The sequence below is a fragment of the Telopea speciosissima genome, chromosome 2 (genome assembly GCF_018873765.1).
Source record: "Telopea speciosissima isolate NSW1024214 ecotype Mountain lineage chromosome 2, Tspe_v1, whole genome shotgun sequence".
In the NCBI taxonomy this organism is placed as follows: domain Eukaryota; kingdom Viridiplantae; phylum Streptophyta; class Magnoliopsida; order Proteales; family Proteaceae; genus Telopea; species Telopea speciosissima.
Window position 1 is genome coordinate 70,836,826 of NC_057917.1, and position 22,112 is coordinate 70,858,937.

The 22,112-nt window shown below is 38.4% G+C and overlaps 1 protein-coding gene and 1 non-coding gene across 2 annotated transcripts; both read left to right on the forward strand.

The window, feature by feature from the left end:
- Nucleotides 1–11,911: 11,911 nt before the first annotated feature.
- TRNAN-GUU lies at nucleotides 11,912–11,985 on the forward strand. The gene has a single exon. It is a non-coding gene; the product is annotated as a tRNA-Asn (tRNA).
- A 1,633-nt stretch (nucleotides 11,986–13,618) lies between these two features.
- LOC122649811 (universal stress protein PHOS32-like) lies at nucleotides 13,619–15,507 on the forward strand. Its single transcript, XM_043843053.1, has 3 exons — nucleotides 13,619–14,033; nucleotides 14,134–14,218; nucleotides 15,143–15,507. Exons 1-3 carry the CDS (start codon nucleotides 13,696–13,698, stop codon nucleotides 15,431–15,433), a joined length of 714 nt encoding a protein of 237 aa, XP_043698988.1. The 5' UTR covers nucleotides 13,619–13,695; the 3' UTR covers nucleotides 15,434–15,507.
- Nucleotides 15,508–22,112: the final 6,605 nt, after the last annotated feature.

The window sequence follows — 22,112 nt, forward strand, 5'->3', positions numbered from 1 at the left end:
TTACTATAAAACACTAATTTGGGGCCCTTTTTAGTGATGGGATCTGAAACGTAGATTATCAAAGATGATGTTCTGCTTGATGATCATCTTACGCTTACAATAATCGAATATATTCTATATATATTGTATCAAAACCCATAACCAAAGCTCCAAACATTATTATTTAAAGAAAGAAGATAAATTAGATTTGAAATATTTAACATTTAGATAAACTACATCGAAGGCACCTCTTGGCGTATCTCACGTTTCCTAAATGTTATGTTTGAGATATTTTTTTATATTTCTTATTTTGCCTATTAATATTATATTTTATAATATAGGTATATGAGTTGCCCACTTTGAATGAACAATACAATTGGAGAGCGCTTGGGATTATGAATTTCAAAGCCTAGTATTTTGTTTTTTGGAACGGAAAAGATGTAGAATCTCATTGGACATCTTACCTAATTCAAACATCTCATAATATCAATTAATCTCATTAACAATGTTATAAATATATTAATAGAAAAATTAAACCATTATCTCCCTAAGGAAAACTACATTCGTAATTTAATCAAATTAATTGTATATGAGTCCCTCCACTAAAATGATATCACATAATGGAATATAAGACATAATTCAAATGCTGTCAAAACCCCAATCCATTGAATATGTCAATGGAGAGATTTTATGTCAATGTTTGAAAGAAAATATTTAATAAAATAATAGTATAAATGATATTAGTTTTAGAAAACAATTTGTAAATTGTTTACAAAAATCTATTATAGGATATGGATTTGAATTGAATCATCTATAGACAATATCTCTCCTTGATATTTCCCAATAGGGAGTGGATTCTCTGTTGTGCGATTCTTTCGTTCACAATCAAATACCAAGAAACCTCCTACCAAAAAAATCAAATACCAAGAAACCAGTACACTGATCAACCATTAGTGCACTAAAATCTATGATGCTATAGACACTAAAATTTTGTCACCGTCCTTGGCAATGATGACAACAGGATACGGATGAAAAATATCATGTCCATACCCCCTAAGAAGCCCAAAAGAAGTCCAAACCACCCTAGGAAGGCCCATGGAGCACGGCGCCGTGGTGATTTACCACAGCACCGTAAAAAAGGACAAACGTCACCAAGGTGAAGTCATCCACAGCGCCGTGGTTATTCACCCGGCGCCATGATTTGTGGGGCACCCTTATAAATAGGAGGGCCCCCCTACCTCTATTTTCATGGAGAAGTAGGCAAGGGAGACCCCCCCCAAATCGATTGTCCAGCCCATTTTCCCTCTTTTGGGCTAGTTTGAGTCATTATGAACAGTTTCTCCCAACAAAATAAATAGATCATTCGATTATCCCACTTGAACAATGAGTGTTCCCTTCCTAACCTAGTCGTTACTCCGTCCGCATATGGGTAACAAGAATCCATTTTCATAGCCGTTATTCTGTTAGTATACGGATCACAAAGGACATCCTCATCAAGTCAGGACTTTTTCCGAAGAACCGGCGACAACACGCCCATCCGTCTCCACCTGAACTAAGGGACCTCTAATACTCTAGGAATTCTCGCGTGAAGATATAATCATTATATTTGCATCGTTACAAGTAGTCTTTTGTGTTTTCCTGTTTTAGTTGTATATATTATAAATAGAATGCATCCAGTACAATCATTTTAAACATACTTTATGAGGAGAAAATATTCGACATTCAGCATCTAGAATAGAAAGACCGATTTAATCGGACAAGATGGGTGTCTAACACTTTCCCATACTTGTAACCTGACCCCTTACCTAATCTCTAACCAGACCATATGGAATCTCGTAGCCCATGTCCACTCCCGCGGGATAGGGCTACCCCATCGGGTCCTAGGCCCTAATCCTAGGTGGTGACTTCATCCCTATGAAGCATGACTCTCATCCCCACGATAAGTTGTCACCAATAATTGGACCGAACTACTTGTCACCTTAAGGCCGGGTGGAACCTCGCCCCCGAGAACCGCGGTACTTACAGTTGCGTAACCGCAATGACAAGGACCTCTCGAATAAATTGATCAATCAAATTTTTTAATTGACTCTTGTTTGCAATCAACTAGCAGTGACACGTGCAAGATTCTCATATGCATATGCATACACTTGTGTCTTGGGAATCATCATTCCATTGAACACATGGTGTGATATGACTATCTGAACAAGAAGTTCAATAAGAGTGTCAAAACCAAACTGAAACCGTTTATTGAAATTGAACAGAATTGTTTGCAATCGAAACCATTTATTAATAAATGGTTTGGTTTTGGTTTCATAATTGACATTGTTTAATTAAACGGTTTAAACCGACGGTAAACCATTAAAACCAAAAATATATATACATAGTGCAATAAGTCATTCATGATTAGTATAAACAATTATAATAAGAATAAACAAATCCCACTAAGATATTAAGAGACATTCAAATCTTTTCAATAAAAAATCAAAATATATAAACAACTATTACTCTACAATTACTAAAAGAAAATATATAACAATAACCAATTCAATTCAATAATAAGTTTTAATATAAATGGTTCGGTTTTGGTTTCATAATTGACATTGTTTAGTTAAACGGTTTAAATCGACGGTAAACCATTAAAACCAAAAAATTGTATACATAGTGCAATAAGTCATTCATGGTTAGTATAAAAATTATAATAAGAATAAACAAATCCTACTAAAATATTAAGAGACATTCAAATCTTTTCAATAAAAAATCAAAACATATAAACAACTATTACTCTACAATTACTAAAAGAAAATATATAACAATAACCAATTCAATTCAATAATAAGTTTTAATATATTTCAATAAAAAATAAAAGAGAAAGAAAATAGTTTGAATGAAAAATTGAAAAACCTAATAAAATCGTTTAAAACCATTAAAAATTGAAACCGTTTATTAAATAATTCGATTTTACATAAAAATTCTTGCACAGGTTCAAGAATCGGATCCACAACTACCCATGGAATGCAAAGGTAGATTGGAGAGTAGAAAGATAGCATTCAAAAAGACTTGACCAGCTCTAAGATAAGCTTCTGTGCAATAATTTAATGAATTTAAAATCCGATTAAGTAAAAAGAAAAGGCTGAGGTCTGGGCGGGTGAAGATAAGAGAGCCCAAAGCGGCCACTAAAGAAGGAGACGGGGCTTTTATAGTTTTTTGTGTGAGTGGGTTTTGGGGAAACTTTAATCAAACAAAAGAGAAAGGAAGAGGGAAGATGTTAGGTACTTGATCGATATGTCAAAAGTTTTTAGAATTGATGGCTTCTTAACCTATCTCACACTAAGTTAACCCAACCTAGTGCCCATACACTACATTGAACCCTATTATTAAGCACATAATAGGAGAGCTAGAATCAATGGGGATGTTCTCTACAAGAGAGAGAGAGAGAGTTAACCATACCATATTTACCAACACATATACAACTAAGTATGTGTAACGAAAATCTCCCAATTATAGTAAATAATGGGTCCTACTACTATATGATTCTATCAATAGATCATCAAAGCGTGCACTACAATGCAGTGATGCATCACCAACAAACACTATTATTGTTATAAATATCTTAAAAACTCATCTAATATTATTTGACAAGTTAACAACTACAAAAAGTTTTCATAAATTTATAAATTAAAGAAATGTTCTCTGTAAGGAAGTGTACACCCTGGAGCCATGACCCAGATACATGGGGGAACGAATAACCTTCTTGCCCACCATGAAAGGCGCTAATAATCATACTGATGATGTCATCATGCGCTCCCATTGACTCTTGTGCGCAATGGCCACGCTCTCCTACGGAGAACTCTTGTCCTCGTAAATCTTAAAAGCAAAAGATCCTTTATATGCACCCAAGGAAACTCTTCCTCCAAAACCCCTCTTTGTCATATGATAGGATGATGAGTCAATTTCAACCTTCTTTTGGCACGTGGCAAGGTTATGGAACAATTTTCAACCATTGGCTAGATAAAGTATGATTTAGAATGACCATTGTCGAACTTTAGGGTCAAGTTCAATCATATATCCCTTTCTTTTCCGATCACTTTCCTTTTTCCTATTCGTCTCTGGTCCGTTGACACATCAATTATGGGGTCAACATTAAAGATTGTCGTATTCTAATTCTAAGGCAAAGTTTCAATTTCATAGCATGGGTCTACCATTTTGAATTATTGATGATTGGTTTTGGCCAATTATTAGATTAGTTGTATATACTTAATAGATTAGCATTAGCCATATATCAAAGTTCAGACACAAATTCAATCAAATATCTAGATTATGCATCTCTATATTAAATTGTCTATGTTTATTCATCCATCTTCTTAAAATTTTCAAAGTTTTATTTTACTACTTTGAACTATTTCAAAATTTCTATTTCATTTGATTTCATTATTACTCTTTAATAAACACATGGTTAATTTGATGGGCGACATAATAATTTCATAATAAAAATAAAACATCACCCTTCTTTTTTTTGTAATGGTCTCACCACCACCACCACCACTATTGTCGCTAACGCCACTACCTGTTGCCACGATTACCCTTCCAAAGAAATATATAGAATTTATTCTTAAAAATTGAACTATCAAATGAATATTTATTTATTTATTACTTATTATATGGTTTATCATATATTGAATTCATAACCTCGCATTTTAATTCAATAAACTAAAGACAACAATGGACTTTGTACAATTTTTAAGATTGCATTTATCAAAGAAAAAAAATTTGAAAAAAAATATAACATATGGTCATAGGAAAATATCATCATATTCATATCTAGCTTATATATATATATATAATTCATCAGACTTTCAACATGAAATAAGTATCATAGATTCTTTTTTCTTTTTTTTTTTTGGTTGTTGTTGCAATTAAAGGGCCCACCGGCCATCAACCTCAGCAGGAACCCCACAAGGACGCAATGAGGGGACCCACAAGGGGTCAAATATGGTACCCAAAGGCTCCACTTCTTGGAAAGCAATTAAATGTGGACTAGGTGTCGCTAAGGAGACTTGAACCACCGATCAAACGCCTAACGCAGTTCTCCCAAGGGAGTAGCGAACCACCAGGGCAAGCCCTGGATCGACAGTACCATAGATTCTATACAATAGATTAATTACATACAATGAAATAATTATGGATCGAAAGATGCAACTCAAGAGGGGTGTTCGGCCCCAAAGTCCTTATGTCCATTGCCCTTTAAGTGAATCAATCCGTTACACCGTTGTTTTCTGGGTTCACAACAAACACATTCATTTCCCATGAGTTAGAACCACACTTTCGTCTTTCTTAGGTATCAAGACACCCACTCAATCACCTGTCCAAAGCAAAGGCCCCTTTGAGATCCAGTTCGCCACCACCTACCCCAAAAAAATTGCACTAAACATGTTTATAAAATGTAAGCTTAACTAAGCTAAACATGTAAATTATACTACTTTGAACATGACAAAATATCTAATTAAAACAAAAACATTATTAAAAACTACAATTGATATAGTCTCATGGACTGGATGATAGGCTTGCAAAATCCAAATCTGATTGACCATTTGGATTGGATCGGATTGGATTGAAATGGACTTGTCAATTTGAAGTAGTTATTTAGGTTAAATATTAATGGAACGAGACCATTGAGGGCCCAATCGATATAAATTATAATGCGTAACCAGCCTGACTTATTAAAGAATTTGATCACTCAATGGCCCAGCAATGGGCCCAATATATCCTCTCTTCGAATTCACACGGTTCTTCTCAATGCTTACAACAGGCTAGCAAGTAGCAATTGAAGGAGAAAAGTTCTGTGTGGGGAGAATGTACCGCCCACGCCAGATACCAACTAAGGGGGTAAAATGACCACCCACCCCCCAAAAGGCTAAAATCCCATCCCATAATACCCCCACCTGCACGCAAGGCCACACTTTCCCTGCAGAGAACGCCAACCCATAAAATAAATCCCAAAATCTGGAATCTCAGGTACTTCTGATTAGCCATCCTTGGGCAGAACCCGAATCAAAATTCAACACTATGCCCACCAACCCAGAACTTGGGTCCAAATACAACAGGCAGCTCAACCCACTACCGTGGGTAGGACCCAAAGCCCAGCCTAGAGTTCACACCTAGTCCTATGGCATGATATAATCAAGCCTAAACCAAACACCTGAGGCCCTGACCGATCAAGAAGAACAAAGATTAAAAGTGGATCGGCCCAAACCCACATATAATCATAACTCCGGACCCTCGTTCCATGCTGCATTTGCACAGGTGTCGGCATCTGCTGCTGCACTGGAAGTTGTCCAGCTAGTGGTGCGCTGGAGAGGAGCAGGATCCAAATTCTAAGGACTGAACATATAACAAAGGAGTGATGTGCACTGCGGTAGCACCGCAGTGCACGGGGCAGCAGGCTATGCCTGGTGCAGAGAACATTTTTCCTATAACATATTATAGACCTCAAATTTTGGGCTTTGGGCTAGGGTTGATCGGCAAAATTAGGTGGTAGCGATTATTGTTATACAATGTGGAATAAAAATAAATAGGAAAAGAAGGAATGAAGCTGTTGTTAATTTTATTTTTTTTGGAATTGGGAACTTTTATATATATCTTACTTTTTTAAGGGGGGAAGATACCAGCCAGGAGACTCGAACTCGAGACTTCCTAGTGAGCATGGACATGAAGCGCATCACAGCTCACCAACTGCACTAGGCAATTGTTGGTAAACTGCTCCTAAGTTGTAGGAGGGCCAGACACGTAACCTCTACATTTTTATCCTCTCAAAATGTGTCGCACCACACTCAAGTGTTGGGTGGATGATTGGATTATCAAATGTAAGTGCAGTGCACTGGGCTGTGCACCACACTTAGAGAGGATAAAAATCTCCTAACCTCTAATGCACATCCCACATCGACAGCTAAACACAATGACCGTTATTATAGTCATCCATCAGAAAATGTGAAGAAGAGGGACGAAGAAGAGATGAGGGAGAAGAGGCCGTAGGGATGAAAACGGATTGAATTCGGTCGGATAGTAGCATTATCATATTCGTATCCGATTATATTCGGACAGATTCGAATAATATCCTATCGGTTTTCAAACGGATTCGGATATTTTTCGGATAGTGATTTTTTGAATACAAGTTCTCTTAAATGAATATGAATACGGATCGAATACGATTTTTCAATTACCTGTTGACATATTTACCGTTTTTATGATGAAGGTTAGGGTTGAGATTTGAGAGTTCAGTAATTACCCTTTCTTCTATTCTTCTTAGTCTTTTATTCTCTTACATTTTTTATTTTTGATTTTTTAATAGATATGTAATTCCATGTATCATATTGCATAAAACAATATATATAAACTAATAGCAAATCTAGAAAAAGAATCACATTATCTTAACTTATAAATTTATAAAAATAAGATAACAAAATCTAATAAGGTAGCTTAAAAGGATAGACAAACACAGAGTTATATTTCAGATAATAATCAGTCAGATAGGGGGATTATCATATTCGTATCCGATTAGTTTCAGATGGATTTGAATTCTCTTAAACGGATACGAACGCGGATCAAATACGGATTTACGAATATCCATTTACATTCTTAGAAGAGGGGAGAGCTACTGAGAGTCCGAGACTAACACCGTAATGAATACATTAAAACAAAGAATGAGGTAGTTAGGATTAAGAAAAACTAATTAAAACGTCAAACTATCTTAGTTAATTAACTTTAAACAAATACCAGGAATTTTTGACTTAACACGAGGTCCGAGGTGTTTTAAAGTCGTGAGATGGGACCTTCTCCACACTTCCCTATGTGGGATTTATCACTTTCCTCAGAATCTTTTTCGTCAATTGCGCTCTTTAAATGGGGTTCCTATTTAGCGCGACACAGCGTGTAGCCCACATCCATGAATCAGAGCCGACACCCATGTTATCAATCCCCTTGTGGAACAGGACAAGGTTCTGAAGAACCCTCACTTTATTGCTTGGGGTCGTCCCTGTTTTTGTTTTTTCTTTTTTTGGGCAACATTTGGTCCCTGTCAAAGGCCATGGCAAAATCGAAAAGGAAATACTGAGGAATTTCCAAGCAGAGGGCCTGAGGTGAAGGGGTAAATCTACTAATAGTTGTCTAAGCTTTCCTCAACCTCAGTAGTAGAGTCATCGTTGTTAGGAATGGAAGAACAAATTCCGTTACTGATATAGAGTTCAATAAGAGCACAAATTGCAACCAATCCTGATGTCTCTGATGAATCGATGCTCTACGCCTTTGAACTTTCCTGTTGCAGACCAAAGAGACACATAGTTATAAAATAAAAATAGCATTAACAATGATTCAGATGTTGGGTGAAAGAAGAAGGAAAGTTGAAAGATCAAATGAAGAGATCGATGTATTACTAGATCACACTCGAGCAAGAGTGGAAACAGATTTATGAATGTGAGAACAATGTCAACGACTATAATTTTGGTGGCTGTGGATGTTTCTGTTCAAAGAGAGGTAGCATTGCTCTTCGGCAATGAAGCTTATACACAAGTGATTGAAGGTGTGATCTGGTTCAGTAGTGTAAATGGAGGAGGTGGAGGAGGAGAATCAAAGGTGGGATTGAATTCAGCAGTTGTGGAGAGGATGAGATGGGAGCAAGAAAGAGTGGGATGGGAAGGTGGGATCGAATAATGAAAAACAAGTACCGAGAGTTGAAAGGGTAGAAGAGTTTCAAGGAGGAAACAATGGGTGGAAGAAATATGGTTGTTCGTTATGTATTAGTAGAGAGGTTTGTGTTTAAGAGAATGGATGGAAGTTTGTTATTAGCTTATGAGTTTAGACATGCCCATCAAATTCGAAGCAAATGGGAATGAGAGTATTAGTAACGCCTATCCCTCCCTCATTCCTTCACTGCTGTAAATTGTATGTAAATGGGAATGAGCATTAGTAACCCTTCTCTTAAAATGGTATAGTTTTGTAATCAATCCCTTATATTAATTTGATTGTCTTATGGTTTGTGCTGATGGCATTGCTAAAGGTGGATCCTCAGGACGACCGGTGTGTTGTCTTTTTTTTTTCTTTGTTGATTCAATATGCAAAGCCTTATTATGATGCCATACGGATTGATGATTTGATCACTCAGACCACTTGATGGATAGACAAATTTTTGGATAAAATTTTAGTTGTATTTGAGGGATTTTCCTTACTTTATCAATTGTATGGTGTTCTCAAAACATTCACAAACAGAATTGCCTTTAATTTCTGAAATAGTATGGCTAAAATCTTCTTAAGGTATTATGAGTACGACCATAGAATAAATCTTGTAGCATAACCTCCAACAAAAGAGAGAGAGAGAGAGAGAGAGAGTTGATGTTTTGGAAGGAGCACAATAGACAACAACCCATCACTAAAAATTAGGATTCCGTGATCTAGTTTGGACTTTAGTGCCGACTTCTGTGATGCTATTTTCTTATTTTCAAGATCAATAGTTGTCTATTGTTAGGTATTTACTTGATGGATACGTCAAAAGCTCCAAAGTTGATGAAATATATTAAATCAAATCTTTTAACCTATCCCATACTAGACTGGTCCAATCTAACGTCCATATATTATATAGAGTGGTCCAATTAGGCACGTAACACCTACATAAAGCCATATATGTCGGGTACATTGCTGAAGTCTCAATTAGGGTCCCATGTATGAGCCTCTATATACACCACCTCTGTATCAACCAATAAGAGGGTGAGAGAAAGCTAGCATCCACTAGTGTAAGTAAGCCCCACTGTAAACAAAGCATCCTCAACACTCTTAGAAAATCGTTAGTTAATAATGGTCATTCGTACTGATGCCCATAAATAAAAAAATTGAGGAAATATCATCTCCCTATGCTATAAGTATTCATAATATCAATCGTTCCCAAATTTTGAATAATGATTATGTCCTCTCCTATTTTTTCAAGATTTTATCAATCGGACCCTAACCATTAAAAAACGCCCGTAAATAATGATGTGGCATGTACAAAATTTCTAAAACCCCAAAATACCCTTAACCCAACCAAACCCAATCCTAACCTAACCTAACCTAACATTCTCTCTCCTCTCTCACTCCTCCCCGTCCCTTGTTTCTCTTTCTTTCTTCCCCTCTGATATGCTCTCTTTGTTCTAAAACGAATAGAATTTGAGTGCTTCCAATTCAAAGAATCGCTCATAAAATTTGTAGGGATTCCTTAGAAGTAATAATATGTGTCATTAGAGTTGCAACAGAGAACTTAAAATCCAGTCAAGGAGCAGTAGAGAGACGAACTGAGAAGGGAGAGAAGATATAGCTTTGGGTCGCTTCAGTTGCAGTGATGCTGAGACTCCAGAGTTAAAAATTGGAGTCAAAAGCGGGAAGGAATCACGAATCCACTAAAAATATTTTTGGAAATTCCCCCTCTTTCCTCCCAATTCCACCCAACAGAAACTTTATCCTACTTTAATCGCGTGTATATTGTGTATTGTCCCCACACTTTCATTGTCGTTAAACCAATAACTACACTTTCCTGTCTTCCAAGTTCCAATCACCACACAGCAGAGAAACGGAGAGAGAGAGAAAGAGAGAGAGGAAATTTCTCTGGTTTTTTTGTTTTCTCTTGATCGTCTCCAACTGTGGCAGAATTTTAGTTAGAAGAATAATAATAATGAGGAAGATTGAATGGAGCAGCTTTAGAGGATTCAGAGCGTGGATTCATCTATTGGTGCCGCTGTGGTTGCATTTCATCGCGGAAGAGAGAGAAGAGTTGCTTTGAATCGATTTGGGAAGGTCTGGTGAGAGAGGAGAGGGGAGGTGAGGGTGCGCCGGCAGTGAGAGAGGGAGGCGTGAGAAGGATACCGTCGCCTGGAATACCGAGGGTTATGGAGATGAGTTGAAAGACGGAAGCCAGAGGGGAGGCTTGAGAGAGTACTGAGTTGGTTCCCTTACTTCTTTTTATCTCTTGCACCAAACCATTCTACGACTTGAGGCTTCGCCGGAGAAGAAGAGTTGAAGGTGTGACGGTGGTGGTGTTCACTGGAGAAGAAAGGAAGAGAAACGAGGGATGGGGAGCAGTGAGAGAGGAGAGAGAATGTTAGGTTAGGGATGGGTTGAGTTGGGTTAAGGGCATTTTAGGGTTTTAGAAATTTTTTACATACCACATCATCACTTAATAGCATTTTTTAACGATTAGGATACGGTTGATAGAATCTTAAAAAAATTGGGGAGGGCTTTATCATCATTCAAAACTTGAGGATTGAATTAATATTATAAATACTTAGAGGGGAGAGGGATGATAATTTCCCTATTTGAATTTTAAACGTCAAGTGAAACTAATTTATGAACCTTCGTCTCTTTAAAATTATTCAATGGTTCTTCTTTGCTTCCTGAGACAGGGTAATAATGGCCGGGGACAGATTATAACAGTGGTCTACAATTTAAAATTTAGAAATCCTTTTTATTTTTTAAAGAAAATCATGGCATGGATTTGATTTTGGGAATAAGTTGGTATAAGTGGGTCACTGATCACGTCTGTTTGCCAATGCCAGCAGACAATGCCTGTTGCTAGGCGGACGTACATCCATGGATCGTCTCTTGATTTGGGTCATTAAAAAGTACCCAGTGCTGGTCCCGCCTTAATGCCTAATTGCCTATGTTGATTCCTAGACTCCTAGGAGGGATGAGTTTGGCCTGAATATTTTACCATGGCTTCTTGATGGTATCCTAAAAAAAAAACCCACGTCATGAGTTGCCATTACTATTTATCCTTCTCTTCAAGAGAAATATTGCCACTACAATTTCTAATTCCACAGTTAAATGTATCGTAGCTTTTGATTTTTAGTGGTATTAGTTAGTATTTTTTTAGAGACCGTAATTTTATAATTATAAAATACAACTTTCATTATTCATAGCTGGAATAGCTCAGTTGGTTAGAGCGTGTGGCTGTTAACCACAAGGTCGGAGGTTCAAGCCCTCCTTCTAGCGTTTATTTATATAAATATATTTTATCTTTTCAACCTTGCAACCCCTTCATTTTTGTTCCCTAAAATCATGATCACATCCTCTCGATATCCATTGATAGATTTACGTTTATTTATATAAATATATTTTATCTTTTCAACCTTGCAACCCCTTCATTTTTGTTCCTAAAATCATGATCACATCCCTCTGATATCCATTGATAGATTTATAGATAGGAGAGAACAAATAAGAGAGGAATGGTGGTACCTTCGAGTCTAAATTCTCTGTCTTGTCGTCAAATTCGATTTATCTTTTAGCAGTGATAGATGAAGCCATCGACCACCGCACGAAAGATCGATTAGGTGGAGGTGGAACTAGAACCTCCTCTTCATCAATCGAAGAAGGAAAGTGAAATCCCCAATCCTTGAAATCTCCAAGAACGCAAAAATCCGGACTCAAGAGTTTTTAGGGCAGGAGAAGTTGTTGAGAGTTGCAATCCTCGTCGAGATTTGCAGCAGATCGTCCTCCTTCTCTTTGTATAGATTGTAGAGGACAATGGCTCTTCTGCCTTCTCACCTTCGTTCTCCAAATTATGGAGAATCGATAGAGAATGTGGTTTTGTTATGTTTGATTACCAAAAGACACAAATGCCCTCACTCACTTAAGTTAAAGCTATGTTTCTCCGACATTTTTCCAGAAGCATTTCTCACATGCAGATTAAAGCTATGTTTCTCAAATGTGTGCTAAAAGTGTGCCAAGTGCATGGTTCGTTTAAAAAAAATAAAAGATCAAACCGGACATACCATACAGTTTTTAGCCTGTTCGTGTTCCAAAAAATCAGAAAAACACTGAAAAAGAACGTTACCATTCAGAGCCTAAATTTCACTTTAATTTACCATTAAATCCCTTTGATTTGAAAAGTAAAATAAAATTTACATCTAAAAGGAATCATTACTAAATATGGTAAGAAATTTAAGTAATCTATACAATCATGTTGGGTAATGATTACAAAAATTTCCTACCATTGATTTTATAATTCGGAATATGGTTTGCAATCCTAACTCAAGGGTTTATATCAAGATTAACAACTTTTGTTTTAGTTAGTTTAACAATAATGTGGAAAGCTTATTATGGTGATTTTGATTAAAATAATACTTTGGTTAATAAGGGATTAAGTAATTTTTCTTTTGTCAACTTGTGCTCACCCTCACCCTCTAACTTGTTAGGATAGAGGGTGATCAGCTATAGAATTGCAGTCAACAGTTCTTGAAGGTGAATTTTAAATAAACTAGAAGTAAATACCCATGTGATCCATGCTTTTGTGACATAGTATTCCCAAATGTTCGATCTCTTCTCCCTTTATTTACTGGTCCCATTAATCTTGTCTTTAAAGAAGGTGAAAAATGGTAAAAAGAAGAAGACATTGGCATCCAGGGAATGGTCCCACAACTTCATTGTAACCACGTTCAAGGAGACCCACAATCCAGATAACAAAAGAAGCAAAGAAGCTACAAAAAATGATTTAAGCGACAAAGGAAGAGAAAGAGAAAAGCTAGGATAACGACCTCCCGCCAAGACGAACTCATAGAAGAAGAAGAGGTTGTCTCAGCAACAGGCAATGCCATATGCCTAAATGCCTACTTAGTTACTATTGTCTCATTACCTTGTCTTTCCCATCTTTAAAAGCTGTCGGTGTCTCTCACCCCTAACACCACCGGCCGGCCATTTCAAGAGATGGGTCGAACTGGAATAAGGTTAGCAAGTTTCTGCTTACATCGGGTCACGACTCATGTCCTAGTTAGATCACCACCGCAGCCGATTCATCATACCAGAACCATCTTCTCTAATTCCATTAATGCTAATATGAATCTTCCTGCTTTTTCAAGCAATGGGGAGAATAAGGTTGTGGGTGATGCTGCAGGGAAGCCATTACCAGGTAGAAAGATCATGATAGTGGTTGATTCAAGTGTTGAAGCTAAGGCTGCTGTACAATGGGCTCTCACCCATACTGTCCAGAGCCAAGACACTATTGTGCTTCTTCATGTGACCAGACCTTCTTCTATGCTAGTAGGTATGGCCTTATTTTGTTTCTTTAATGGATTGGGAGCTGAGAATGGGTTGTACATGAAATCATATATATAGTTTGTTCTTTCTTGCTTTGATTACAGGTGATGAGGAGTGTAATAGGGCAGTAAGTCCAGGGGTTTATGAACTTCTTTTCTCAATGAAGAATATGTGTCACATGAACAGACCTGAGGTAAGTAACAATATTCCAAACATCATATCCTGAACTAGCTCCTCTCCTTATTAATAATCATTCCAGTGATCACAGTTCCCCTTGTTCATTAATTAATGATATATTCTGATTGTTGATGTATACATTGATGCTGTCCTACCCTCAAAGCTGTTTGAACTGTTATGTTAGGTGGAGGGACTCCCATGTGTATAAGCGGGATTGTAGGATTGTAGGCTTATTAGTAACCAATGTGAGACTAATCTCCCAATACTCCCCCGCACATGTAGCAGTCTATGCTATGAACACATAGATACGGTGAAAACCCGCTCTGATACTATGTAAAGTTTTCATCCCAAAAGTTTGAACTGTTAAGTTGAAGGACTCTTAGGTGTACAAGGGGGACTGTAGTCTTGTTAGTAGCCAATGTGAGACTAAATCTCCCAATATTGATTAGTTCTTTAATGAATGGGTGTGTCTGAATGACACTTTTGTAGGCGTATTTGGAACTTGACCCCTTCTTTTAATTGTCCTTTTTCTTATTCCCAAAACCCCTTTAAATTAAGAGAATAAAGGTGTTATTGTCATTAACATTTTTTTAATATACATATGAAATGACACCGTTACCCTCATTAGAAAAAATTTATTTATTAAAAATTAAAACGGCAAAAAAATAAGTTTATGAATTATTTGGCATCACAAGTCTTAATAAGAAAATTCCTTATTTTATATATAGGGAGAGAGATAGGCAAATACCTGTGTGCGTTAAACTAGTGGGTATGTGGCACCAATAGGGGCACAAAATGTGGTATCATAAACGAGGGACAATGGTCATTTTAAATGAAGGAGGGAAGAGAGATAGATACAATGGGTGCGCTTATAGTACACCAGCGATGTGCACAACCTTTTTCCCTAATCTAATTAGTTAAGATTGATTTATGCTTATAGGTACAAGTGGAGGTTGCATCGGTGGAAGGGAAGGACAAAGGGATAGTCATAGTACAAGAGGCAAAGAAACAAGGGGTGTCACTATTGGTTCTAGGGCAGAGAAAGCGGTGTTCGATGACATGGCGGCAGCTGATGATGTGGACAGGCCACAAGGTTATTAGAGGGGGGGTTGTAGAGTACTGCATTCAGAACTCTCATTGCATGGCAATAGCTGTGAGAAGAAAAAGCAGAAAGCTTGGAGGATATCTAATTACCACCAAGCGTCATAAAGATTTTTGGCTCTTGGCTTGATTAACATATTAATGATTGTGACCATGAGGCTGTACGTGATCTTAATTAGTGTAATGAGGGAGGGATATTTATGGTCTGTTGTTGTAATTAATGTTTGTAATTAAAATTAAGCATACTTGAGTTGAATTAATTAAAGTGAAAATGGTCATTATGTAGGGTCATTAGGTATCATGATTAAAGGAGGGGCACTGGGGTCCCTTTGACTCTTTCTTTCAAGTGGTTCTACCAGAAGCATGGACCAAAGAAAAAGAGAAAAAGAAGGAATGCGTAATAAAACAAAAGGCAATACCCACATGACGTGGTTGTTGAGACATGTTGTGGTTTGTCGGCCGAGGGTGGGTTCTTATTGACACCAATTAGTCCTGCTAGGGTTAAAAATGGAACTTTATATTTTTGGTCAATAGAGAAACAGTATATTACTATTTGAAGAGAATCAGGATTTACAATAATGGAGGTGGTTTAAGCCACCAAACAGTAGAAAAGATATGCAACATAGATGCCTCTTTAGCTAAAATGTGAGCATCCCTATTAAGAGAACAAGGAACATGCAACAAATCAACATGAGAGAAAACTAAAGACTCGGTTAGAGGAAGAGTTCAAGAAAAAAAAACTAAGGACTGTCTCTATACCAAGGAGAGAAGGGATAAAATTACAAAAAAACATTTTGTAGATTCACCCCCAAGTAGGTAGGCTATATCCACAGTGGCAATAGAACGGTTTCATTACTTTTCTGAAGCAAAAATTATAAACCTTCAAATCTCACCACCTCTCAAAGAGATAAAAATACTTTATAAGGAAATCATAACCCAGAAAGTACAGAACTGCCCTTAGAGACCCAAAAGACCCACCTGGTCTGGATCGGATCTGAACCCAACATATATCGAAATACATATTAATTCGAAGATCTTGACGAGCTCTATAAGGGTCCAAGCCCACGGCATGAATGTATGCACTTTTAGGTCATTCTGACGCGTTTCAAAGGCGAAACTGTCTGCCAAAGAATCACCACAACACTTTCTGGACTGAAATGAGACTTCACCAATAACAGGATGATGCATGGCATCATTTTCTCCGAGAAGGCATGAGATTGAAGCAAAAAATGAGAGAGAACTTCCACAACTGTATAACCTTAAATACTCTTTGTATTATGCCTAAAAGAAAAAGCTAACCAACAATAGGAAGTAAACTCACAATAGAACAAAGCATGCGTAGTGAATTTCTCAGATTTTCAGCACAAAGGCCACAATGTATCATGGGATATATTCCTTTTAACTAACAAGAGCTAACTTAACCGCTAAAGCATCTACACAACATCTCCATAGTAAGTGTTTTAGTTTGCGTCAAAAAGGATCCCCAATGTTGAGAACTCTTGTGGGAGGGGGGGGTAGTGGAGTCTTTGAAAGCAAAGTGATAAGCAGGTTTATACTGAAAAAAACCCATCCTTAGAAGGTCCCAAATCCAAGAGTCGGTTGACAAGAGAGTGAGAGGGATCCTAAGACGGATGTAAATGGATAATGAAATCGAATCCAAATTCGCATCCGTATTCGTTTAGGGGCACGTATTCGTTTAGAGATATCCGGAAAATAATCCGAATACTTGATTAAAATCGTCAAAAAAATCCGAATACTTAATAATAAAAAATTAAGTAAATAATGATTTTTAGGATTTTTGAAGATTAAACAAGTTCTAGAATATGATGAAAAGAGAATCATGATCTAAGAGATATGGATTGATGGTCGAAAATCCGAATCCGATCCGCATCCGAATCCGTTTAGAGGTATCCGTATTCGGCCAGGGAATATCCGGCTCCGATCACATCCGATCCGTATCCGATCCGAATCCGATCCGTTTACATCCCTAATCCTAAGTGATAAGTGTGGGTTGAGCCTCCAAACCAAAAAAAGATAAGAAGTTACTAGTGGCACATTCCAAACACACTTCAATTAATTAAGGAAAAAGATCTCTATCCGGGAGTGTAGTCTACGCCAACATTTCTATGAGTCTAACTCTCTCTTTCCTATGTGAAAAGATACCTCTGCCCCCTTGTTTTAAAAAGGAGAGAGATAGATACATGGGAATATTGGTGTAGGCCACACTCCTGTACAGAAAACTGCTTCCCTTAAATCAAACACTTTAACCACACCCCACCCTAGGACTCGAAACTCTCCCAGTTTGAAGAGTGGGAACCCAAGCGTCCTTATAGACTCGTAGTGCCAGTTCCAACCTTCCTAGGAAGGCCTTTCATAAGAAGATCCCTATCCCTAAGAATTATTATGCCCTGTCCAAGAACAAAAATTCTTATAAAAGGGCATCTAAAAAGTTCAAAATAGGAAAATACTTACCCTTTAAAATTCTCACTCACAAGACATTCAGAATTACTAATTAAAATCCTCCAACACCGTCTATCCAAAGGTGCAGTGTTAAAACATTTAAAATCTCTAAACCCTAGACCACCTTCATGGTTACTTGTGTATAAACAATCCATTTTATAATCTAAATTAGGAGTTTCTCAAAGTAGACCCACTCAATTTTATAATATATATGTCGTGCTCAAATCCAATTTTAGAGTCATCCCCCATTTCCTTTTAGTATGCCACATTTAGATATCAAGATAGGACAAAAGAACTTTGGAAAGGAATAATAAGGGGCTTAAGCATAACCACACACTTAATTAGTTATAACTTTGTAGATTACTGAACAAAGGTTGATAGGCCTAAACTAACTCATCTCTTTTAGATGGTTCTGCTTATGATTAAAATAATTGTAATTTTGTTGAAATCCCTAAGCATACAACCATTAGAGAAAAACCTTTGTATAACCCTAATCAGATCATGTACCACAACAATCTAGTGAGCATGAAAATATCACCCTAGAAGGCCATCTACTATTAGGGTCCCAAGTCTCTTACTAAGCTCAGTTTCTTGATCACCTAAACAGCCACGGTTGGGGGTTAGATTGGATAGACTTGAAGGCATCTTTAACTCAACAAATTTCCATGCGAGCATTGCCAAAAGTTCTCTTGCTCCATTATAGACACTAAAAATATTGCTTCCTGAAGGACTCTCACTTTATAAATAAAAAGACTGTCACCGCTCTTAAGTCCGTATGTTGAAAAAGACCATTTTACCCCTGGAAAGAATTTGGTGGCATGTTAGAATTAGCCAAAATATCTAGAATAGGTCAATTTTATCACTATATGCCCAAATTTACCCTTTTATGCAACAACGAATGTTGATAGATGGGTCAGACTATCCCTCATGTAATTGACAGGGCCCTCCAAGCTAAGGAATTAGCGATGCTATTAATCTCCCTAGAAATATGGTTGAATTGAAGTTACATTCAACAAAGAAAGAAACCAAATACAAGATATCTTTTTTTTTTGGTAAGAAAATACAAGATATCATGCAAGATGGGGGCAATCTCCAGGGGGGGGGGGGGAGGGACTTATCCCAGTTTCTGATCAGGTCCACCAACTGCATGTAGGGCTGTAAACGGATCGGATTCGGCTCGGATAGTGCTATATCCGCATCTGCATCCGATTAGCTATCAGACGGATTCGGATAGTGCTAAATGGATACGGATCAGATATTTTATCCGTTTACATGTAAATATAGCTTTTCGGATAGCTATAGCCTATCCATATCCGCATCCGTTTAGCTTTCGGACTGATTCAGATAGTGCTAAACGGATACAGACACGAATACGGAAACGGATTTTGGCTATTCATTTACACCCCTGCTTGCATGCAGTCAGATTCAATAAGGATCCTATCGATGTAGTCCCCAAGAGCATGAAGGAGGGTGGATCTGATGGCAAGAGATTCGGTCACACCCCTATCCCGACAAGGGATAGAATACAATATCAGGGTATGATTGGGGTGACACGCGTCATCCCACCTCACCGCCAGGATCTCGATGCAGTGGCCAACTCACAGTCATAAACCAATATTAAAATACAATAATATCGAGTACGAAAGACAAAGGAATATTACATTCCAAGACAAGTCGAGTTTGCGAAAGCGTAAATGAAATGATTATAAGATGTTCATTGGCTAATGATAATAAGTAACATAGTTACAAAATTCCTATGACCATCAAGTAGCTACCAAAAAGGTAAAACATAAAAGTTTATACAAAGCACAATGCTCTAAAATAATAATAAAAACAGAACGATCCCAAGTAGCAGACAACCCGTAGGCACAATCATCATGGGCAACCATCGCCATGATCCTCGATCCACGGTCTACGGCTCCACGTAATCATCGCATCCAAATCTAAAAAGAATGTGCACACGGGGTTAGCTCCACCGAGCTCGAGAGAGAAAAGGGGATGCACAATCACACAATCACAAATAGTCCATGGTGCATGCTATTATTAATTCATTTACCACCTAACACACAATGCTAAGTCAATGGGTATATGCTATCGCAATAACTCGGGAAGACATTGTGGATCCTTCCATTCTCACCACAATGCAACCTCAATTATTACTATGGAGCCCGCGCGGTCGTAGTCATCACCACCCCAGGCGGATCCCGATAACCATTACTACCCCTGGCCTGGCCTCTCTAACTCTCCACAGCAGAGTGCTCGCTACCCAACACCTAAACCCCTGTTGGTAAGGGTCGTAGCATAGGGAACTGAGCCTAACCACAGATATACTACATGAATCCTATCGTGTTGAGAGGTACATCCGGGTGTGTCAACGTCCCATTCCATCTAACACCCGAGTACCAGCACAACATGGCGCATACAGGCAAGAATGAGATGCAATATACAATTCCACGTAATACGGGGTTCCGGTGCGATTCCCAGACCGTAACCCAACATAAATCCATATCATCCAAATCATCATCATCGAATAAGAATAAATGCAAATATGCAATCATGCTTGAATGATAATGTCACAATATAATTCATAAATGCATGAATAAGCAATAGTAAACAAGCTCAAACAGTCACCCAAACCCACTCACCAATTACTTCAAATGGAATTTGTATAAGCGCAACGATTCCCGCTCAAAATCACTCCATTGCACATATGTTGGCGCCTATGGAAGTGAATAAGAGTGTGAGAGAGTGTAGGGGAGGCCTCATAGAGAAACCCCACAGTTTACATAAGTTATAAGCCTTAAAAGCGAATCGGAGGCAACGTCGGACTCGGCAGGCTTGCCTCCGACCTTGCCTCCGACCTTCTGCCGAGCTTAGGCCACGTCGGAGGCAAACATCGAACTCACGTAGTCTTGCCTCCGACCTTCCCTGCAGCTCGGACACATCGGAGGCAAACATCGGACTCACGCAGATCTTGCCTCCGACCTTCCCTGGAGCTCGGGACACATCGGAGGCAAACATCGGACTCACGCAGTCTTGCCTCCGATGCAACCCAAGTGTGATTTCAAGGTCTTTAAAAGCCCAGGGTTGTCCCATTTGGTTCTCTAAGCCTCAAGGGACAAGGGAGGGGTGTCTTGGAGTCTATTTGGGTCTTAGAAACACCCAACATTCAAAGATTTAAGGGGGTTTAAAGGATCAAAAGCTCAAAAATCCAGATTTGGGGTTTTCTTTGGTGGTTGAAGCTTTAGAATCAAATAGATGCAGCAAGAGGTCAAATAGAGGTCTTTATAGGATTGTAATGAAAATGGGATAGCATCCTACAAGGGGAAACTACACATGGCTCGAGCTAACCCTTTGGGTTTCCAAAAAGAAATCCCCATCTTGGGGCTGCAACCAAAGAACCACCCAAGCTCAAACGAGCAAGGGGGAAAGAGAGAAAAAGGGGGGAAAAAGGGGCACTTGGCTTACCTGGTCTGAGATACACAAGATGTGCCCTCTTTAAAGCTCCAAACCCAGCAGCCATTTCCTTCTTCTTCTTCCCTTCCTTCTCCTTCTTCTCCTCCTTGCCGCCTCCTCTCTTCAAAGCTCTCCTCCTTTTCACGATTAGGTTAGGAAAGAAAAGAAAAAGAAAGACTAAGGAATAGTCTTACCCCTCTCTCTCATATAGAAGATCACTTTTAATGGCCTGTTTGGATAAGGCCTCATAAGTGTAACCTAGGGTCTATTTGGGTAGGGTCAAACATGGCAGGACACCCATAGCACCTTAGCCATAGGGTCTCACCCACAAGAGTCCTTGTCAGCAGCATTGGATGCAGGGTCGGAGGCAGCCAGTAACCTTGCATCCGATGCGAGTAGGAAGGTGGTTCCCACCATAAGAGGTCAGGGCCTTTGGACCACACTTCGAGGGCTTTGAGAGGGTAGTAAGCACACAATAAAATTTGGTCAACTACTTACCCCTGACACGTCAAGGGGCAACCTCCATGGTCCCGACTAGTTTCCACAGGCAACCTCGTACTATGGTCAATATAGCTGGGTTTGACCACCAGTGAGAACAACTCACCGGCATACGTGGTAGTGATAACTACACGTCACGGGGAAGAATTAATAATTAATTATACTCCCGGGGTGCGGGTATAACAGATTCACCAACTAGGATGGAAGAGAACTGAGCTGGAGAAGAAACCGCGATTCAGCATTGACCCAGATGATTTCGGATTATAAAATTAAGGCTTCCCTGGTTCGAATCTGAAAGGAAGGAAGCATCGTTGTTTGCCTTGAAGAGACTAGCAGCGGGTGGGCTCCAATTCTTGAAAGTTGGGCCCATGGTTTAAAGTATCTATCGATACGAT

What these genes read in the sequence shown, in the direction of transcription:
- LOC122649811 (XM_043843053.1), top strand. Translation starts at nt 13,696, where the DNA reads ATGGGTCGAACTGGAATAAGGTTAGCAAGTTTCTGCTTACATCGGGTC. An exon ending in CCTTCTTCTATGCTAGTAGG is followed by an intron (nt 14,034 to 14,133) that starts TATGGCCTTATT and finishes GATTACAGGTGA; the next exon opens with TGAGGAGTGTAATAGGGCAG. An exon ending in GTCACATGAACAGACCTGAG is followed by an intron (nt 14,219 to 15,142) that starts GTAAGTAACAAT and finishes TTATGCTTATAG; the next exon opens with GTACAAGTGGAGGTTGCATC.